At 56.1% G+C, this 18,368-nt stretch overlaps 1 protein-coding gene across 9 annotated transcripts in view; it reads right to left on the bottom strand.

Annotated features, from left to right (window-relative positions):
* Nucleotides 1–18,368, bottom strand: part of MEGF8 (multiple EGF like domains 8) — a 37,480-nt gene that overhangs the window by 12,052 nt on the left and 7,060 nt on the right. For all 9 annotated transcript variants that reach the window (XR_008994225.1, XM_057493594.1, XM_057493595.1 and 6 more), the window contains 28 exons: nt 18,078–18,258; nt 17,908–17,996; nt 16,981–17,396; nt 16,398–16,543; nt 16,152–16,274; nt 15,321–15,475; nt 14,903–15,022; nt 14,410–14,554; nt 14,167–14,330; nt 12,191–12,391; nt 11,629–11,829; nt 10,963–11,199; nt 9,938–10,056; nt 9,715–9,846; nt 9,516–9,629; nt 8,918–9,166; nt 8,242–8,441; nt 7,716–7,926; nt 7,369–7,618; nt 6,734–6,866; nt 5,000–5,247; nt 4,810–4,920; nt 4,532–4,650; nt 3,997–4,204; nt 3,312–3,492; nt 2,614–2,777; nt 1,761–1,905; nt 642–873 (listed from right to left, as the gene is read on the bottom strand). Coding sequence is in view for 8 of the 9 variants with exons in the window: in XM_057493594.1 (XP_057349577.1) it covers nt 642–873; nt 1,761–1,905; nt 2,614–2,777; nt 3,312–3,492; nt 3,997–4,204; nt 4,532–4,650; nt 4,810–4,920; nt 5,000–5,247; nt 6,734–6,866; nt 7,369–7,618; nt 7,716–7,926; nt 8,242–8,441; nt 8,918–9,166; nt 9,516–9,629; nt 9,715–9,846; nt 9,938–10,056; nt 10,963–11,199; nt 11,629–11,829; nt 12,191–12,391; nt 14,167–14,330; nt 14,410–14,554; nt 14,903–15,022; nt 15,321–15,475; nt 16,152–16,274; nt 16,398–16,543; nt 16,981–17,396; nt 17,908–17,996; nt 18,078–18,258 (4,994 nt within the window). In the remaining variant the exon portion in view is untranslated. The remainder of the gene's footprint in view (nt 1–641; nt 874–1,760; nt 1,906–2,613; nt 2,778–3,311; nt 3,493–3,996; nt 4,205–4,531; nt 4,651–4,809; nt 4,921–4,999; nt 5,248–6,733; nt 6,867–7,368; nt 7,619–7,715; nt 7,927–8,241; nt 8,442–8,917; nt 9,167–9,515; nt 9,630–9,714; nt 9,847–9,937; nt 10,057–10,962; nt 11,200–11,628; nt 11,830–12,190; nt 12,392–14,166; nt 14,331–14,409; nt 14,555–14,902; nt 15,023–15,320; nt 15,476–16,151; nt 16,275–16,397; nt 16,544–16,980; nt 17,397–17,907; nt 17,997–18,077; nt 18,259–18,368) is intronic.

Below are 18,368 nucleotides of genomic sequence, written 5' to 3'. Positions count from 1 at the left end.
CAGAACTTTCCATATTTTAGAAAAGCAGAGGGCATAATACCCCTAGAGGAGTCTGGGGGGCTACCCCGTAAATCAAATCCTTTAATGTTTCTGTAGTAAACCTGGTAAGCCCTTTAATGGGACAGTTAAAGCCCGTTAGAAGCCTTGTACCAGCTCAGGGTAACTGTAGCCAATTGTACTACAGCGAGGGCAGCACTTCCAGCTTCCTGAGATGCCTGGATTCCTGAACTACAGATGAGAAGTCTGGGGGCCTGGATGGAGCCCAGTGCCGATCCCGGGCACCAGAAGCCCTTTCTGGGCTGACCCCACTCACCTTTCCACTCTCATTCTCCCACAACACAGGCGGTCTCTAACATACACCAGGCACAGCCCCACTTCTGAACCTTTGCTAGTCTAAAGGCTACTGGTCATTTAGGGCCCACTTTGGATCCAGGAAGCATGCTTGGATGATAACCCCAGCCCACAAGCAGTGCTACCCATCCGCAAGTTCCCCAGCCCACCCTGCCTTTGACGAGCTGCCCATTTGCCCATGTAAGCTGGTATCCCATCCAGACAGTACCCTCCTGGGGCCTCCCCCTGACCTGGCCTAGCACATAACCCCTTCTGCTGGGCACCCACGCGCTGTCAGTCACTGGGGTTACCCGTGGGCCTGGTCCCCAGACAAGCAGGCTCCATGGCACCAGGTGCAGGCCCCAGACTGGTTACAAGCTTCAGGTGAGGGCAGCAGGCGGCAGGGGGCAGGGGGCAGGGTCAGGGCCATCAGGCGGCCCAAGGCCACTCCCCCAAAGCCCCCAGAGATGTACAGGCGTCCTCCTACTGCCGCCACAGCATGTGCTACAGACTCCTCCATCGGGGGCCCCACAGAGGCCGAACCTGGGGAGAGACAGAACACTGAGAGAGCGAAAGCAAGCAAGAGAGAGAGAAACAGAGAGGAAGAGACAGCCTGCAAGAGAGGATCTTGGGAAAGAGACCTACAGAAAGATGTCAGTCAGAAAGGGTCACCAAGCTGGGAGACAGTCTAAGCAGAGCAGAGACAGACACAGGAAAACAGGGAAGATAGATTAGATAAGGCCAAATAGGGCACAACATTCAGACACAGGTAGCAAGACAAAAGGGGAAGAGATACACAAACAGAAAAAAGGGACAGAAAGAGTAGAACAAGAATAGAGACAAGTGTTTTGGAACCAAATAGAAATCGCACAACATTGTGGTTGCACAGTGTTGCAGAAGTGCTAAATGCACCTGGATTGTTCATTTTACGGTGGTTAATTTTGTTGTGTGAATTTCACCTCAATTTTTTGAATCCTCAAAAAAAGAAAAAAAAAGAGTCACAGAGTAAAAGATTAAGAGAACATGGGAAACAGAGAGGGTCAGAGAAAGAAGGAAAAAGGAAAGGTGACAGGCCCAGACAGACACACAGTCACTTACAATGTCAAGTGAAATAAAAAGGCAAGAACAAGCTCTTTCTGCCCCACGAACAGCAGACTGGGAGGAAACACCCTGCCCATAATATTCCTCTCTAGAGAATGAAATTATGGCGGATATTTTTCTTCCTATTTCACAAATGACATATAATGAATACTATTACTTTTATAATCAGAATAAAGAATCAACTTTTCTAAGAAAGTAAAGGAAGAAAGGCGTATCTGTGTGGGAGTTAGATAACGTGGAGGGGTCAGCAGTTTAGCCAGTAAGTCTGAAGGGACCCAAGCAACTCCTGTGGATGCCCCCGGGGCTCCCAGGGACAGCAATGGACTCACGGGTGAGGTCAGGGAGGAGCCAGGCGTTGCAGTTGACCTGGTAGAGCAGAACGTCGCTGCTGAATTCATCAGGGTCTGAGCGCCCCCCAAGGACCACCATGGCATCTCCTAGCAGTGCTGCGGCATGGAAAAGCCGGGGGTGGGGCTGTTGGGGAGACGAGAGGCAGGATGGCCTGTCAGAGCCCACAGTCCCTTTGCCACTCCCTCTCAGCCACCCACCACCCTGAATCTCCCCACACCCCAGCCCCCACTAGTCCACCCAATTCTAACCTTCCCCAAACTTCAGTTCCTTCTTCCATGGAGCCTCTGTCATTCCCCAGAAGGACCCAAGGGCTCCCACACCCTGAGCTGTTCCCCAGGAACCTAGCCGAGACAACTTGAGAGGAAACCCCTCATTTCTCACGTGACCTCACCAGCCAGGCTGGGGGAATCCTGGGGCATCTCTTCCTCCTGCCTCCCTCATAGTCCAGCCCCAAGAAGGGACTGCAAATATGTTTGTACATGGAAAACGCAATTGTCTCTAGCCAGCACATCTCAGGGTTCACGGTCTCCCTCATATACGGTGTCTCCTTGGCCTTGAAGGCAGGAAGAGCGAGGAAGCCAGGCAGGGGAAGGGCCTGCTGGGGCCACACCAACAGCAGGCCAGAACCGAGGCCTCTGACCTCCTGGTCTAGGATTCTTTCCTCCAAGTAAGGGATGAAAAAAGGGGAGCCCTGGGGTGCCACAGTTCAGTTTAGGGGCCTAGAAAAGAGGGGGAGTAGGAATCCAGAGCCCAGCCAGTTCCTGGGCACTGAGAAAGAGGGCCCCTCACTCCCATTCCCTCCAGCCAGCTATCTGGACCTCCTTTCCTGACCTTTGCCCCCTGAGAAGGGGCTAGCAGGCTCCAGGTGCGATCAGGACAGTGCAGGGAGTAGAGCTCGGGGGATGGGGCCGCCAGCTCCACGTGGAAGCGGAAACCCCCAAACACATAGAGAGAGTCAGTGGCCTCGTGGTACACCGCAGAATGACCATAGAGACCTGGGGGGATGGATGTGCAGAGCTGGGGAAGGGTCGGTGATCAGGAATGGCCCCCACCTTCCTGGGCTCCCCTTGTCAAGACACCACCACTTGACCAGGCCCTGAGGCCAGAGACCTAGGAGCCCATCTCAAGCTCTTCCTCTCCTTCAGTTCTAAATGACAGCCATTAGAGACTGTGGGACAGAGAAGAGGGACACAGGGTGACCAGAATGGCTGGGGGGCAGTGATCAGAGAGCAGCAGGAGAGAGAGAGAAAGGAGACCTGAGGGGGTGACCTGGGCCCAGGAGAGGGAGTTGTGGCCCACTGACACTGGGCAGGATATGGGGGGCTTGTCACAGAGTCTGAGAGGCATAAACAGAGAAACTGAGCTTCTCCAGGGTTGGTATTCTGGGACTCTGGGTGGGGGCCAGGGGTAAGACAAGGCGACAATACAGGACGGGGGGCAGTGGCCAGAGTACAGGAGTGGACAGAGCCTATTCCTAGCCCTAGACAATGAGGTCAAAGGTACAGTGCCCTTCCCGTTCCCAGCCCCACCTGTGGGGGGTGTTCCACTCTGGGCTCCAGACACCCAGGTGCCAGTCGCCAGCTGGTACTCGAGCAGCTGCTGGTTGAAGCCATTTTCAGGAGAGTAACCACCCACGAGGAGCAGAGACAGGCCTCGGCGGGCAGTAAGGGTGTGCCCAGCAACGGCTGGCAGCTCCAGAGCCTGAGGGGCCTGGGATGGAGGGCACAGGAGGTCAGGGGTTGTTTGTGAGTGGAAGCAAGACTCGGACCTCCCCACATCCCCCTTGAATCGCTGAGGAGGCAGCGAGCCGCCCAGGGCTGGGCAGACCCCAGGCCTTCCACTCAGCCATGGTCCCAGCAGAAGCGAGGCAGACATTTCGCCATTTCTGCGCCACTTCTTCAGGTAGGAGCAGCCTGGCATTCCTTTGGGAAGCCCTTGCTCCTCTGCTCTCACTCCCGCTGTGTGGGTCTAGCGGCACCTGCTCCACAGTGGGCTGATTCCCAGCCGGGCCAACAGCGTCCCAGCCTCTTGGCCAGGGATTGGCCTGGGAATAAAATGGGACCCAGGATGGCCAAAGAAACTCAATTCTGGGACTTGGGCTGGAGCCCAGGGAGGAAGCCACTTCCTCAGGGGGGCAAAGCTGGCAGAAAGCTGGCAGGAGCTGCTCTGGCCGTGTTTGCTAGAGCCGGGAGGCTGGGAAGGAGAGAGGCTCACCTTCTCCTGCCGCCACTGCAGGGTGGTAAGATTGAGGACCCAGAAGTCTCGGGTGACACCCGTGGCTGTAAGGCCCCCCAGCAGGTACATGGCCCCACGGCCAGCGGGCACATAGGCGGCTGCGTGGAAGGAGCGGGGTGAGGGGCCAGGGCCCCCGTCCTCAGCTCCCGCCAGCATCTGTGTCCACCGCCGCTCACTCACTGAGTACCTGGGGCCGAGATGCAAAAAAGCAGCCTCACTATTGTCATCCCAGCACCTGTTGGAGTGACCACCCACAGGGATCCCAACATCGCCTACACTGACCCTCCTATGATAATCATCTTCCCATCCCCTGGAGTAGCACCGCCCAAATAAGCATCTCAGTCCCTGAAGTGAGCCTCCTGTGTGACAAGCATCCCAGCATCATTTGGGGTATCCTTCACCTGTACAGGTCTTTCTGCATCCCCGAGGGAACTCTTCAGTGACAAACATTTCAGCATCCCCTGAGGGGACCTTCTCCCATTCAGGTATCCTATGTCCCCAGGGCAGTCCTCACCTGTACAGGTTTCCCAACAGCCCCTGGGGCAGGCCTAGGCCCCCAAACATCCACAAGGTAGCATCAGGTCCCTCCACCATGATGTGTCCCAGGCGGTGCAGGAAGCGACTAGCAGTGTCCTGCGGGTGGGGATGGGATATATGAGGGGTCAAGCTAAGGTCATTACAGTGTCAGGCTGGAGTGTAGGTCTGGGGGTTTGTCCCAGGAGTGGTGTGGGGAGAACATTCCAGGAGGCGGGCTGAGTGGCACCTCCCTGAAGAGTGGCATTTACAACTCACAGCTGAGAGTCGGCTGTCCATGAGGGTCTCCCAGACCAGCTGCCCACCGTCCAGCTTTGTGGCACAGTCGGGGCCCCCAAAGCCCTCGGCACAGATGCACACGCCCAGGCTCTGGGGGACAGCACAAGGAGGCTCAGGAGGAGCTCTCATCACCACCCGTCCCACCTGGTGTGCCCTGTCCCACCTGTACCTGGTTACAAGTGCCTGCCCCAGTGTGGGCATTACAGTTCTCAGGACACAGAGCCATGCGACAGTGTGGGCCAGCCCATCCCTGGGGACATCGGCAGAGTCCAGCACCTGCAGCCCCATCCTGGGGTACACACTCCTGGGGGACAGGGCAGCTACCAGGGCCCCCTGATCCGCAGCGGGCAGAGCCCACGGAGGCATTAAAGCCCCAGGACGAGGAGCCATTGGCCTCCCAGTGCAGCACCAGAAGCCCTGTCGGGGGAGAAGGCCATGCTCTGAGGCACTGTTCCACCCCAGGTTTTGGAAAACCCAGGGTAGTTGAGCAGGGTGGCAAGGCACTCTGATGACCCAGTCACTGCCAGGTGTACATCCTCCTCGTCCAACCCATCAAGTTCTGTGGGTTTTTTGAAAGCTTAACTCTCTCTCATATTCACCCGCTGCTTGCTATCTCCTCAGCCACCTGGACTGGACACCAGCACCCATCTCGCTCGCCTACATTCTGCCTTTCACGGCAGCCCAAGCAATCTTTTAAAAACTTGAATCTGATTGTGCCCCTGGCAAGCTCCAGACCCTCTACAGCTCCCTACTGCTCTTACATAAAACCCAGACTCCTTAGAAAGCACATTAGTGGGGGGACTTGGAGGGGGGAGTAGGAATGAATAATTATGTAAAAGATGCCTCAAGAAAGGTATACTATAAAAAGGGAAGGACCCCAAACATCCACAAGACTTCTCCAGCCCCCTTCCAGGTCTCAGGGCCTAGGCATCAGCTGTTCCTCAGTCTGGAGCAATTGCCCTCACCCGCACCTCCCGCTTCAGGCCCCAGGTGGAATTTCACCTTTGCAAAGAAGCCCTTCCCAATGCCCCAGACCTGCCAGGGGCCTGCTCCTTTCCATTTCCTCTTGTCCTTAGCAAAGGTGTCACTATTCTGAGTATAAGTTATCCACGGCTGTTTGTCCCGCTTTGAATCCATGAAGGCAATGCCTGTGTCCCTGTTTACTGACGCATCTCCAGCATCCTCAGGCCCAGCTCACTGAGGCTCAGGAAACATTTACTGAGTGAGAAGAATAGAGGGCCCCTCAGTTCTACTTGCTTGCTATGAAGGCTCTGGGACTGTGCAATCTCCAGCAGGCCAACTACAGCTCTGCCCTGGCTCCTAGCTTTGGAGCCACACTGATTTACAACATGAAGAGAAGCATTTCCAAACTCAGGTCCTTTAACTGCCATGGGTGACCAGTTATTTCTAGCACATCTCCAATAGACTAAGCCAGGTTTCTCAACCTCTCAGTACTGCTGATGGAATGGAACCTGGTAATCCTTGGTTGTGGGGGCTGTCCTGTGCACTGCACAATGCAGAGCAACATCTCTGGCCTCACGCATGAAATGCCTTTGGCACCACAGTCATGACAATCAGACACAGCCAATGCCTCAAGGGGCAAAACCCCTGTGGGTGAGAACTGCCAGGCTGAAGGGATGCTCAGGGGCCCTTACAACAGCCACATTCTGTGTGTCCCAAAGACATGTCCCACTTGGCCCTTCTGTGCAGAGGCAGCCCAGCCAGTGCAATGCCATTTTCCTCAACTGTAGACATTAAGGCCCAGGGCGGCCCAAGGGAATGCATCACCCAGCAAGTCAGTGGCAGTGTTGGGCTGGGTCTTGAGCCCACTTCTGGTGGTAAGGTGCAGGAGTCAGGGATACACAGCCCAAGACAGAGGTTCCACTTCCCCCAGTTCCCATACCAGACAAAGCCTGCACAGTGAGAGGCCTGTCCCGCCGCTGGCCGCAGAAGGCAGCAATGAGGCTACGATCCGACTGGACGACACCAGTGTCTAGGAAGCGCGGGAATCCATCAAAAGCCAGAACGTAGCTCAGCTGGAAGGGTGCAGAGTCGAGGATCAGGAGATGACAAAGATGAGTAAGAGGGACACTTGGGGTCTGGGAGGAGGAGGAGCTCAAGAGGAGAAAGCAATCTGAGATGGACAGGCTATTTGAACCTCCTGGGCAGACTGTCAAACTGTGGCATGGAGGCCACCATTTCCCTTCCTGTGTTCACAGCAGACATGGCTAATCAATCAGGCACTCTCACTCGGTATCTCTCAACACAACTCCTGGCAGCCAGAACCAATCAATCAGAGTTAGCACACCAGATACTAATATCTATCAGGCCCAGATTAGGGACTGGGGAACTGGGAGTCTAGGAAATAGGAGGTGATCTGGGAAATGGGAGGGTCTGTGAGCTTAGGAATGAAAGGTGAGAAATAGAGTTTAGGGTCTGAAGGATAAAGAAACAGGGATGTGGGGGTCAGGGTCTGTCTGAGGGTTCAGATTGGGTAGGGGAGACATGGGCCTGGACTCTGGTGCCCTCAGTGCTCACCGTGCAGGGGGTACTGCTGTCGGGGGAGAAGGTGAGGGTGAGCGGGGGACAGAGGGTCCCAGGGGCACAGGGCTGTAGCACCTCAGTGGCTGAGACAACCCACACACAATAGGACAGGCCTGGCCCGGCTCTCACTGCCCCGCCACCTGGAGGCAGCAGCCCCCCGACCCGACGTGAGCCCAGTGCCACAGAGGACACGTTGGTGAGAAGAGCACGACCCCCACACTCCTGGAAGCAGGAGCCACCAGCCCTGGGGAGATGGAGGAGAGCCAGTGTCAGACGAGTCCTGCCCCAGCCCATCCCATCCTTAACCCCACCCTGCCCTGCCTGGCCGGCCCCTGGCTCACCGGGGGTCCCCATAGTAGCCAGGGGAGCAGAGCTGGCAGTGGGTACCCTCAGTGTGGTCCTGGCAGAAGCAGAGCCCGCTGAGGTTGTCACAGTGGCCACGGCGCGGGTCCCCATGCCCATTGCACTGGCAGGGCCGGCAGCCACCTGAGCCTGTGGCATTGCCGAAGCTTCCAGGCCGACACCGTTCACAGTGCTCCCCCCACGTCCAGTCTGTGGAGGCCCCAGCAGGCAGGACACAGTCAGGGGCGAGTGTGGAAGGGGCCCAAGCAACTGGTTCAGCTGATCCCTGACCCCACAAGGCTGTTTCAAAGGAGGGTGAGCAAGGCCTAGGTTGGGGAGGAAGAGTGAATCCCATAAGGGGGACTGAGGCCCTGCCAAAGAGGTGGGGGGCACTGAGACCCGTCTAGGGTCAGGAACAGGCAATGGGTAAGGGGACAAAGAAGCCAGCACAGAGAAAAGGAACCTGGAGCCCCAGGGAGGCTTCCCTGAGGCCCGTCCCAGAGGTTCAGGGCGAGGGCCACTCACCTTGGCACTCATCACAAAAGCCAGGCCCCCGCTTGCGGCAGTGACTATGGAAGCTGCAGCCACAGTCCCGGGAGCAGCGGGGGGCAGGGGGGCCTGGGGCAGGTGTGGGCAAGGGCAGGTCGGATGTCCAGCCCAGGTCACACACGCAGGTGAAATCGGGGGGACCGCTGCACACACCATGGCCACAGTCCTCCAGGCACCTGAGGGGCCACAGCAGGCATGGGGCTGGGTGGGCATCCACCCCTACTTCACCCATTATTTCCATGGCAACCTCATCACAAGCGACTGCCTATTCCACTGGCCCAGACCACATGGGTGGTCCTGTCTCCAAGGGAACACATTGCACATGCTCACTCCTGTCTCTATAGCAACGGTGTATCACTCCTGGTGATCTGTTCTCTGTGAAAACCCCTTTCAACTTGGTCCTCCTCCATCCCCATGGCAATGCTGAAGCCTACGGCCCGCAGTCAATGGGTGACCCATCTCCACAGTAACCAGTGTTACACTACTGGGGACCCTGTCACTCTAATGAGGGCCCAGGTAACAAGGTAAAAATCCCGGCCTCGCCAGGAATACTGCTTCCACAGGAGGCATCCCAGCACTGATCTCCTCGCACTATCTCCACAGGCCCCAGGCCCTGGGGCCACATCTCCATGGAAACCCTCGCCCCACTCACGTGCGATTGCAGTAGGTGATGCCATCGCCCTGGTAGCCCCGCTGGCAGTGACACTCATAGCTGAGGGGAGTGTTCAGGCAGGTGGCCCGCAGGTGGCACCGAGCCAGGCCCAGGCGACACTCATCCACGTCTGGACAGCGGGCATATGCCCAGCGGGCAGGGAGGGCCACGGACAACCCCAGGCCCTCCCCCACCCACAGGGAGCAGTTACCCCCACCCAGGGGCCCTGAGAAATCTCCCTGGAGGCACCTGGGGGCGGGAGATTGAAGAAGTGTAGCAGTGAGTGGGGAGGGGGCCGGAGAGATGATAAAATAAGAAACAGAGACGGTAGGTAAAACCATGACAGGGAGAAGGGAGGCCAATCAAAGAGCAATGGAAGTATGAAATATGGAAAGAGACAGGAGAAATGGAATGAGATAGAGAGAAATCCAGAGAAGTCAGACAAAAAGATGTTAAAAAACAGGAGGGAGACAAAGACAGAGATAAGGTGACAGGGAGAGAGGAAAGGGAGAGGGGAGGGCAGAAGACAGAGACATTAGAATTAGGGTGGGCGGAGGGCCGCACACTCTGCCGCCCAGCCCCCACATTCCCGCCTCACCGGCCCAATGTGGGGTTGTCCTCATTGCCACACCAGCCACACTCGTGGCTTTGCAGACACTCGTGGCAGGTCAGGAAGCGGTCGCAGCTCCGGCACCGGGGCTCTGAGTGCACACTGCAGGGCGACAGGTGCTCGGGTCTGAGCCCTCCCCGACCTCCACCCTCCCTTCCAGTGAGCCCTGCCACCCAGATGCACGCACCTGTCATCCCAGCCACGGCAGCCCCCATGCGGGTACCGGGCCAGGTAGGCGGCGAACAGGAAGCAAGTGTGGGTGGACTGGCACCAGGCGCATTGGCTAGAGTTAGCCAGGCAGTCATCACAGGTCAGGCGCCTGGGGGCGGGGAGAGGGCACAGGGTCACGCCACAGCCCAGCCCCACTCACCCCCACAAGCCCCATTCCCACTGGGCCCAATGGGGCTCACTGGCTGCAGAGTGGGGGACACTCCTCTGGGCTCTTCAGGGCGCCCCGACTCCTGCCCCGCCGGCTGCATGCTGCATCCCCCTTTCGGCTGGTGCTCTGATGCCACTCACAGAAGGCATCCTGGGGGTTCAGAGTGGGAGTGGGAGCCCAGCTTAGCCCTCTCCCTTGGGCCCCCAGTGCCTCCAGTCCCACCACTGGCTCAACAAGCACCTGCCTCCCTTGCCTGCCCCACAGACCACCTTCCAAGCCCACCTCCCTCCCCAGTTGCCTGCCTCTCCAACAACACCCCTACCCCTGCAGCCAACAACATCCATGGGTTCTGCCTGCTCAGCACCCACTCCCTTTTGGTCCAAGAGCACCCTTCTGTGTGGTCCCGGTTGGGCTGGTTCAATCCTTGGGATCCGGAGGTGGGCGAGGGGCCACACCATCCCCAGCCTCATTGATTGGTCCTGGAGTCGGCAGGAGACTCAACCAGAGACAATGAAATGTGCGTCTGGGACCTCCATTGAACTGGGGGCTGAGGGTGGAGTGGGGACGGAAAGGTGTTCTCTTTCCACTTGGGATAAGAGTGGTTAAGTGGGGGTATGAGAGTCTACTGCCCTTGTAGCTCCCTTCTACTCTCAAGGAGTGAACCTCCAGGGAAAATACAGATGTGGAACGGAGGGAGGTGGATGCCAGACTTCACGTTTTGAACCGCCGGAGCTAGCAGGCCTAAAGACCCATTCCTGAACTCCGGTGCCGGGGCCAATAAATGCCCTTCTAGTGAAGGGATGCTGACTTGGGTTTCCTGGACCCCACAACAGGGAGAGTCCTGACTGCCAGAAGCCCCTCTACATTCCCGCTGCCCTGCAGCCCGCCCCCTGGCTCTCTCCTACAGATCAAGGACAATGGCCCCGGCTATCTCCACCACCACCACCCAAGGGGCTCCTTGGCTGCCCACGTCAGCTCTGGGCAGCCCTTCTCCTTTCCTAGTTGCCTGCTTTGGCTGCCTCCGACTCCACTTTCCCTCTACGGCCTGGCGGGCACCTGGGTGCAGGCATGGCAGTCGCGATGCTCCTCACAGAGTGGGCAGAGGGCAGGCACCAGTACCAACAGGGACCCGTCGGCCCTGCTGTCCCCACAGTGGGCCCCGCTCTGGCGCAGGTGGCAGGTGGAGCTGGTCAGGCACCAGCCGCAGCCCTGGTCCGCCAAGCAGCCCAGGCAGGAGGAGTAGGAGGCACAGGCCGATGAGCGGTAGGGCTCCAGGAAGAAGAAAGAGATCTCCTGGGGGACATAGTCATATGAGGTCAGGGGTCCACACTCCAAGTAGAGGGTCAGGAGTCGAGGTTTAGGGTAGGGGTCAGAGTTTGGAGCTTTAAGCATTTGGAGACAAGGTTGAGAACTCAGGTGCATAGAAACTCAGGATTTAGGGCATCAGCAGACAAAAGGGGATCAGGACATAAGAGACTCTATAGAGATTAGAGGCCAAAGTATGGAAGACAGAAGTCAGGGTGAGAGGGGTCAGGTCAGCAGGAGTCAGAGATGAAGGCAGGTGAGGGTCAGAATATGAGATCAGGTCAGAGTCTGGGTGTCAGAGGTTGGGATCTGGAGGGTTTAAGATAAGGCGCAGGGTTCAAGAATCAAGGGAGCTAGAGTTTGTGACCTGGGGTTCAGAAAGCCCGGAAGATCTGAGGCCGGAGCCTGGGTACTCACGCTTCCACCCGGCACGCCAGTCCGGTCCCACAACAGGGTGAGCTCGCTGTGTCCAGGGCCTGCAGAGCCATTGAGCTGGCCCCGGATCTCCACTGCATACTTGTGGCTACGGCCAGGCAGCGGGAAGAGGCGAGCAGACCCTGGGCGCTGCAGCCGCCTCGTCTCCTTCTCCTGTTGAGCCACCCAGCGCCCCACCTCCTCCTGGAGTAGGGGCAAAGGACAGAGAGGGGCCTCAGAATTTTCCACCTCCCTAAATCCCTCAAACCTCTGAGAGCCCCAAACCCACCTCATACCCACCTCCTCCTGGAAAGAGGAGGTGGGCCTCAGAGTTCCTTAGACCCCAAGTGTTCCCCAAACCTCCCAGCGACCCACCTCCTCCTCAGGATAGTTTGACTTGGTAGCTCAGACTTCCCACCTTCAAAATTCCTAAATTCTATTCACAACTAAAACCCCAGGGCCCTCTCTCCACTAAGGATCCATCCCAGTCTCTTTCTCCCCAGTCCTCCTCTGCAACACACATATTTACCATAAACAGCCCCTTGAATGTCCCAGGCACTCTCACCATGTTCTCTGTGTCGGGGCCACGGGCCATCCGAGCCAGGACATGTAGGCGCTGGGCCCGGGCCCATACGGCCACATCCTCGGCCCCTGGCCCACCAGGCCCTCCCGGCAGCAGAGGGTGGATGAAGCCTCGGTAGACCAGAGACACGTCAGTCTCTGGGCTGGGTGTCAGGGTGATGGTTGTACTGCGGACAATCAAGACCTATGCCAGCCAAGGATGGGGTATATGTGAGTGCCACTGCATGACCCCAGTCTCCACACCCCTCAGGCCACAACAGAGCCAGAAAAGTTGAGGTAACCCAACCTCCCTCCCTATTTTACTGAGTGACAGATTGAGATTAGGGCCAGAGGGGAGGTGGCTAACCCAGGGTCACTCTGGGGAACAACCCAGACAACAGACAACAGTATCCCAGCCCCTGCTCATTAATCACCTGTCTCATTAAACTCCAGGACCCCAGACCTTTCCCAACACCCCACCTTTCCACCTAAGCTCTTAAAAATCCAGATCCAAAAAAAGAAAAAAAAACCCTTTGACTACGGGCTTTGGAGAACTTCCAGGTTAGATCAGGAAGGGGTCATGCCCCAGCTCCACAGGGACAGAAGCACCTGTGCTCAGGACCCTCTGGATTTCACCCTATGTATCATGTCCTCTGTTATAAAATAAACCACTATGTAAGTAAAAAAAGTCCAGATCCAACATTCAAAGTGACAGACATACTACATGACTTATTGCTAGTATGTGTTTTTGTAATTGCGAAAGAGTAGAATAAGCCATGTTCAAGCACTAAGTCATTAGTAAGCACTATGATGTTAGAATATATATGGAATATTGTGAAGCTGTAGAAAAAAAAAAGGATGTTTCCTAAGTTGGTAGCACAGTGCGGATAGTGTATTATTTTTTGTGCAAGAAAGAAAAGTAATTAAATGTCACATTTACTCAAATTTGAATAGGTACATTCTGGAAGAGTATAAAAGAAATCCAAATGGATCATGGATCTTCTGGGGAGAATTAGGGTGGTCCTGAGTTGGGAGGATGCTGGGGCAGCTTCCTACACTGAGGCGGGTGGTGGGGAGTAGGTAGATGGGACTTTTCATCAACTTTTTACATTGTTGTGAACTTTGAACCATGTGACTATATTGCCTATTTTAAAAATCAGTAAGGAGCCACTGTGGAAAACAGTTTGGGGGTTCCTCAGGTTAAACATGGAATTGCCATATGACCCAGCAATTCCACTCCTAGATACTTACTCAAAAGAGTTGAAACTAGGTGTTGGTTACAATCTATACAAATATCAAATCATTATCTCATACACTGGAAACCAGTATAATGTTGTATGTCAATTATACCTCAATTAGGAAAGAAAATAGGTGTTCAAACAAAAACTTGCTCATGAATGTTCATAGAAGCATTATTCACAACAGCCAAGAGGTGCAAACAACCCAAATGTGTTGTCAGCTGATGAATGGATGTAGCATAGCCATACAATGCAATATTATCCGGCCATAAAAAGGAATGAAGTTCTGACTCATGCTACAGAATAGATGTGCCTTGAAAATATGCTAAGTGAAGGAAGCCACATACAAAAGGCCATATATTATATGATTCATTTATGTGACATATCCAGAGGTGGCAAATGCAGAGACAGGAAAGGTTACTGGTTGTCAGTGCTGGGGGACAGGGGAATGGAGAGCAATTACTTAATGGATCCAGGGTTTCCTTTTGGGGTAATGAAAATGTTCTAGAGCTAGATAGTGGTGATAGTTGCACGACACTGTAAATATCTAATGGTAAACTTTATGTTATGTGTATTTTACCAGAATTTTAAAAAGTGTTTTTTAAGTTGATAAGGAAAATCAGACCCCTGAATGTAAAGACTTATGGGGTAAACACAGAGTGAAAAAGATCATTTGAAAAACGAAAACCCTCAGACCAGGCCTTTCAATACTCCATAGTGGGCCCCACCCCTGGCTCCCCACCTTGTCGGGCTGGGAGGCATTGGGTGGCTGCTGGAAGGTGAGCAGGTGCAGGCCAGGCAGGAAGCTCTGGGTGACACAGGCCTCCAGGGATGTGACGAAGACAGGTGCAGGCCCCCACCAGCCCACAGTGCCTGATATCTGCTCCCCTCGGCAGCGGGCCTGCTCTGTGAGGACAGGGGGATGAGAGATGCAGGTAAGGTGAGTGCGGCAGCACCCCCTCCCACATTGCCACTGGACACTCACCAGGCCGAGGGAGGCAGCTCTCGTTGTGCACGCACCAGCCCAGGGCACCAGGCCCCCGGGGAGGAGCCGCGGAGCTGCTGAAGGCCAAGCAGGCCTGGCAGTCACCCAGAAGGCGTCCCAGGCCCAGGCAGCTGGCAGCTGGACACTGTAGGGCGAGGAAGGGACAGGGATTACTGCCCACCAGGGCTTCAGGGACCTGGAAGGGGCTGTGTATTCAGGAGTCTTGAGGCAGAAGGGGTCGGAATTGAAAGCCAGGTTGAAATAAGTAACATCAAGAGGACAGCGGCTGCACGAACCAGGGACAGGATCATAAGTTCAAAAGGATCAAGGAGGGTGCCAAAGGTTCTCAGCAGTCAGGAATCAGGAATGCTGATCTCAGGCGTGAAAACAAGTCTCTCAAGTTAGGGAAAGTCCCTCTACTCAGTTCAGGCAGAGAGAGACGCTAGGGCTGGGTGTCTGTGCTAGGGGCCTAAATGCCAGGACAGTCACTCACAGCCCCTGAGGGAGTCCCAGGAGGCAGTGCAGCTTGGCAGGCTCCCTGACACCAGCTGCATTCAGGGTCCCGGGAGCAGACGCTGTGGTCCGTGTACATGGAGCAGTAGTCCAGGTGGTACTGTAGGGAAGCGGAGGAGGGGGCTCCTCAGACCTGGGACCTGTTCCCACATCGCCACTCACTTTGATTATCCCAGGGAACCCTGACTGCTCAGCACCTGGAAGACTCCCATCAACTCCTCCCCAGGGAGCCCCAAGGACCCCCATTCCTCCTCCTGTGGACCTGGGAACTGACACCCCTCCTCTCATAGCCCTAGAGACCCCTTCTTTCTCCCAGGACCACCCAGCTTTCTCCCTCATCCATGGAAACCATACGACCTCCCCACCAGCCACCCTCTCCCTATCACCCCAGTGCTCACATCCGGAGCAGGCGCCTGGAACACAAAGGGAGGCACCTTGTAGGCCATCAAGTCCCCGCGGGGCCGGCCACTGTACCCCCCAGCCACCAAGAGGACACTGCCACCAAGCACAGCCGCCACATGTGAGTACCGACCACTGGGGGGTGCTGCTCGGCCTAGGAGAACACAGAGCGCCCACCAGGACATGAGAGCCTCCCCACCTCCCTCCCACCTTCATGGCTCCCCTGCCCAGAGGACTACCCCTGTCTCCTACACCTCAGCCTAGTGTCCTAGCTCCTCCTTCAACCCTACCTGCCCAAGGAAACCCTTCCAGCCTGCGTGACCCCTGAAAATAAGATGCCTTGCTGCTGTTGGGAAGACAACGCGTTGAGCCCTTATAGGCTGTCTCCCCTGTTCACGTGCCATCTCAGTGTACTCTCACAAGAGCCCAATGGCTTAAGTGTTGTTATAATCCCCATTTTACAGAGGGAGAAGTTGAGGCACAAGCAGAGTAAATGATGACTTTTGTACAGACGTTATTTGGGACCAGCCATCCTGGTTCTGCCACTTGCCTACTATGTAACCTTGAAAAAAATCACTTCTTTGTAGGAAGTTCCTGGGGCAGCTGGAAACTGGCAAACCTGGACTGGAACCTAGATCTGAGGCTGCTGTAACTGCCTCTCATCTCCATAGCAACAATGCCCCAGTCCTGTCCCGAGCACAGGATTGCTCCAACATAATGTCTGGCTCACCCCAACAGGGATCAGGGTGACTCCTGCCCAAAGCCCAGATTCACTGTGGGAAGAACTGTGACTGTCAGGAGCCCCTCGGGGAAACAGAGGGGCCTCTCACCCTCCGGGGTTCCTGGCGGGGCAAGCTCAGCCCCCGATACCCACTGATGGCAGCCCAGGTGGTAGAAGAAGATCCCGTCCTCATAACACTTTTCCTCCTGGTAATGGGTATGCACGTTGCCCCCTGGGAAAGGAGGAAAGGAGGACAGCTGGCAACCCTGGGGGAGAGGGGATACCTATGCAGGGAGTCTCAGCTTGGGGTTGGCTAGGCCCCTGGCAGGCAGGTAGCACTGGGGAGCCTCCTCACCGTAGACCACCATGTAGTTGCCTAGGACACTGGCCGTGTGGAAGGCTCGCTCCCTTGGGCCCTGAAGCCCATCCCGGCCCTTCAGGGTCATCCACATGCGCCGATCCACATGGAAGAGCTCAGTGGAATTAACCCGCACAGAGAATCTATGAGGGAGGAAAGGAAGAGTGGTCAGGGAAGCAAGGGTCTCTCTCCCCCATCTGGGCTCCTAAGAGTTGTGTGATCACCCAGGGTTGAGACTGGCTGTGACTGGGTTCTGTCCCCTCAGAATTAGAAGTTTACCATGGGCAGGACCCAGGTTTGACTCATTTCTGGGTTCTCTGCAAAATCTAGCCAGGGCTGGGCACCAAGTAGGGGTTGGTTGAATGGATAGATGGGCGGGAGTGTGTGGAGAATCAAGTTACCAAGAGATTGAATGAATGAGTGACTGAATGAATGAAGGGAGGAAGGAAGCAGTGGCTGAATGGCTGTGGGAGCCCATCTGTGGACAAAAACCCAAGACTCAAAAAACTAAAGACTCAAGGCCCAGGGTGTTGGGCCAGGCCTGGCCCTGCAAGGTAGGGTTGTGGGACAGGTCACTCACCGGGCAGTGGAGGGCCGGTGTCCACCATGAACCAGCAGGGTGCGGGAGGGGGCATGAAACACCATGGAGTGGCCGGTGGCAGCAGGGGGCCGCCCACCTGCGGGAATCACCTGCTCCCAGTAGCCCCCACTGGTAACATCAAGGCGGAAACGGAAGAGGCCAGAGGAGAAGAGGTCATGCTGAGTGCGGCCACCAGACACATAGAGCCAGAAGTCATCCACTAGGGCGGCTGCATGACCTGCCAGGCCTGGTGGCCCTGAGCTGCTAGAGGCAGGTGCTGCCAGGAGCTCCCAGCGGCCCCCGCCCAGTGGGCTGAAGGCCCACACATCACTGGTGAGGGAGCCATCGGCCAGCTCACCGCCCATCAGCACCAGGGAGCCAGCCCAGGCCACAGCCACATGGGAATGACGGGCAGCCTGTGAGGAGACAAAGACACAGAGATGGAGAGGGAGACAGATGGCGACACATAGAGGCCAAACATAGAGGATGCCGAGGCAAAGGAAGATGAAGAGACAGAGAAAGACAGAGACAAAGGAAAAGACAGAGATACACAGAGAGAAAAGAGAGAGCAACACAACAGAGGTGAGACAGAGAGAAAAGAGAGGGGGAGACAGGTAAGCAGGAAGAGGAGAAATGATAGAAAAAAAGCATAGAGATGGAAACATAGAGAGGAGACACAGGCACCAAGAAAGCAGAAAACCAAGAGTCAGAGACAAGATCAAGATAGGGACCCAGAGAGACGTGAGACACACAGAAAGGGAGAGAAAGGAATACAAAAGAAACCCAAGAACCCAAGGAAGGAATGCAGAAGTGGGAGGAGTGGGTGCTCCTGTATCAAGCACCAGGATGGGGGAGTATGGCGAGACGTCAGCTGGGTCTGACAGAGTATATGGTTGCCTCCAGGCAGGGCAGAAGTGGGGTCCATACCGGGGCAGGACTCAGGTCCCAGCGTTCCCAGGTGTTGGCAGAGAAGTTGTACAGGACGAGGTCACCCAGGGCACTGTTGAGGTCCTGGCCTATATAGGAGTAGAGGGTCTCGAGCCCTGACCACAGGCTGCCAGGCTTCCAGACCCAAGACGTACACCACATCTGCTCACCTCCAAAAATGGCCAGCAGCCCTGGCGGGAACAAGAAGGCACCAGCTGCCCCAATGCGAGCAGGAAAGGCAGGGTCCCCGGCACTCACATTGTGCCACCAACCAGCCCCCTGGTTCTCCCACAGGTGCAGGTCACAGGCACGTCCGAGGAAGCCGGGCTCACAGCGACACGGTCCCAAGGGCTGTGGGTGAAGGGGACACAAAGTCAGGGATAAAGAGAAAGAGACAGGGAAGGGGAAACAGTGCCAAAGTGAAACACATGGAGGTGAGAGGGAGGAGACAAACAGAAAAG

This window comes from Manis pentadactyla, chromosome 15 (genome assembly GCF_030020395.1).
Source record: "Manis pentadactyla isolate mManPen7 chromosome 15, mManPen7.hap1, whole genome shotgun sequence".
Taxonomy (NCBI): Eukaryota; Metazoa; Chordata; class Mammalia; order Pholidota; family Manidae; genus Manis; species Manis pentadactyla.
Note: the sequence above shows the minus strand (reverse complement) of the source record. Positions and strands in the feature narration are given on the sequence as shown.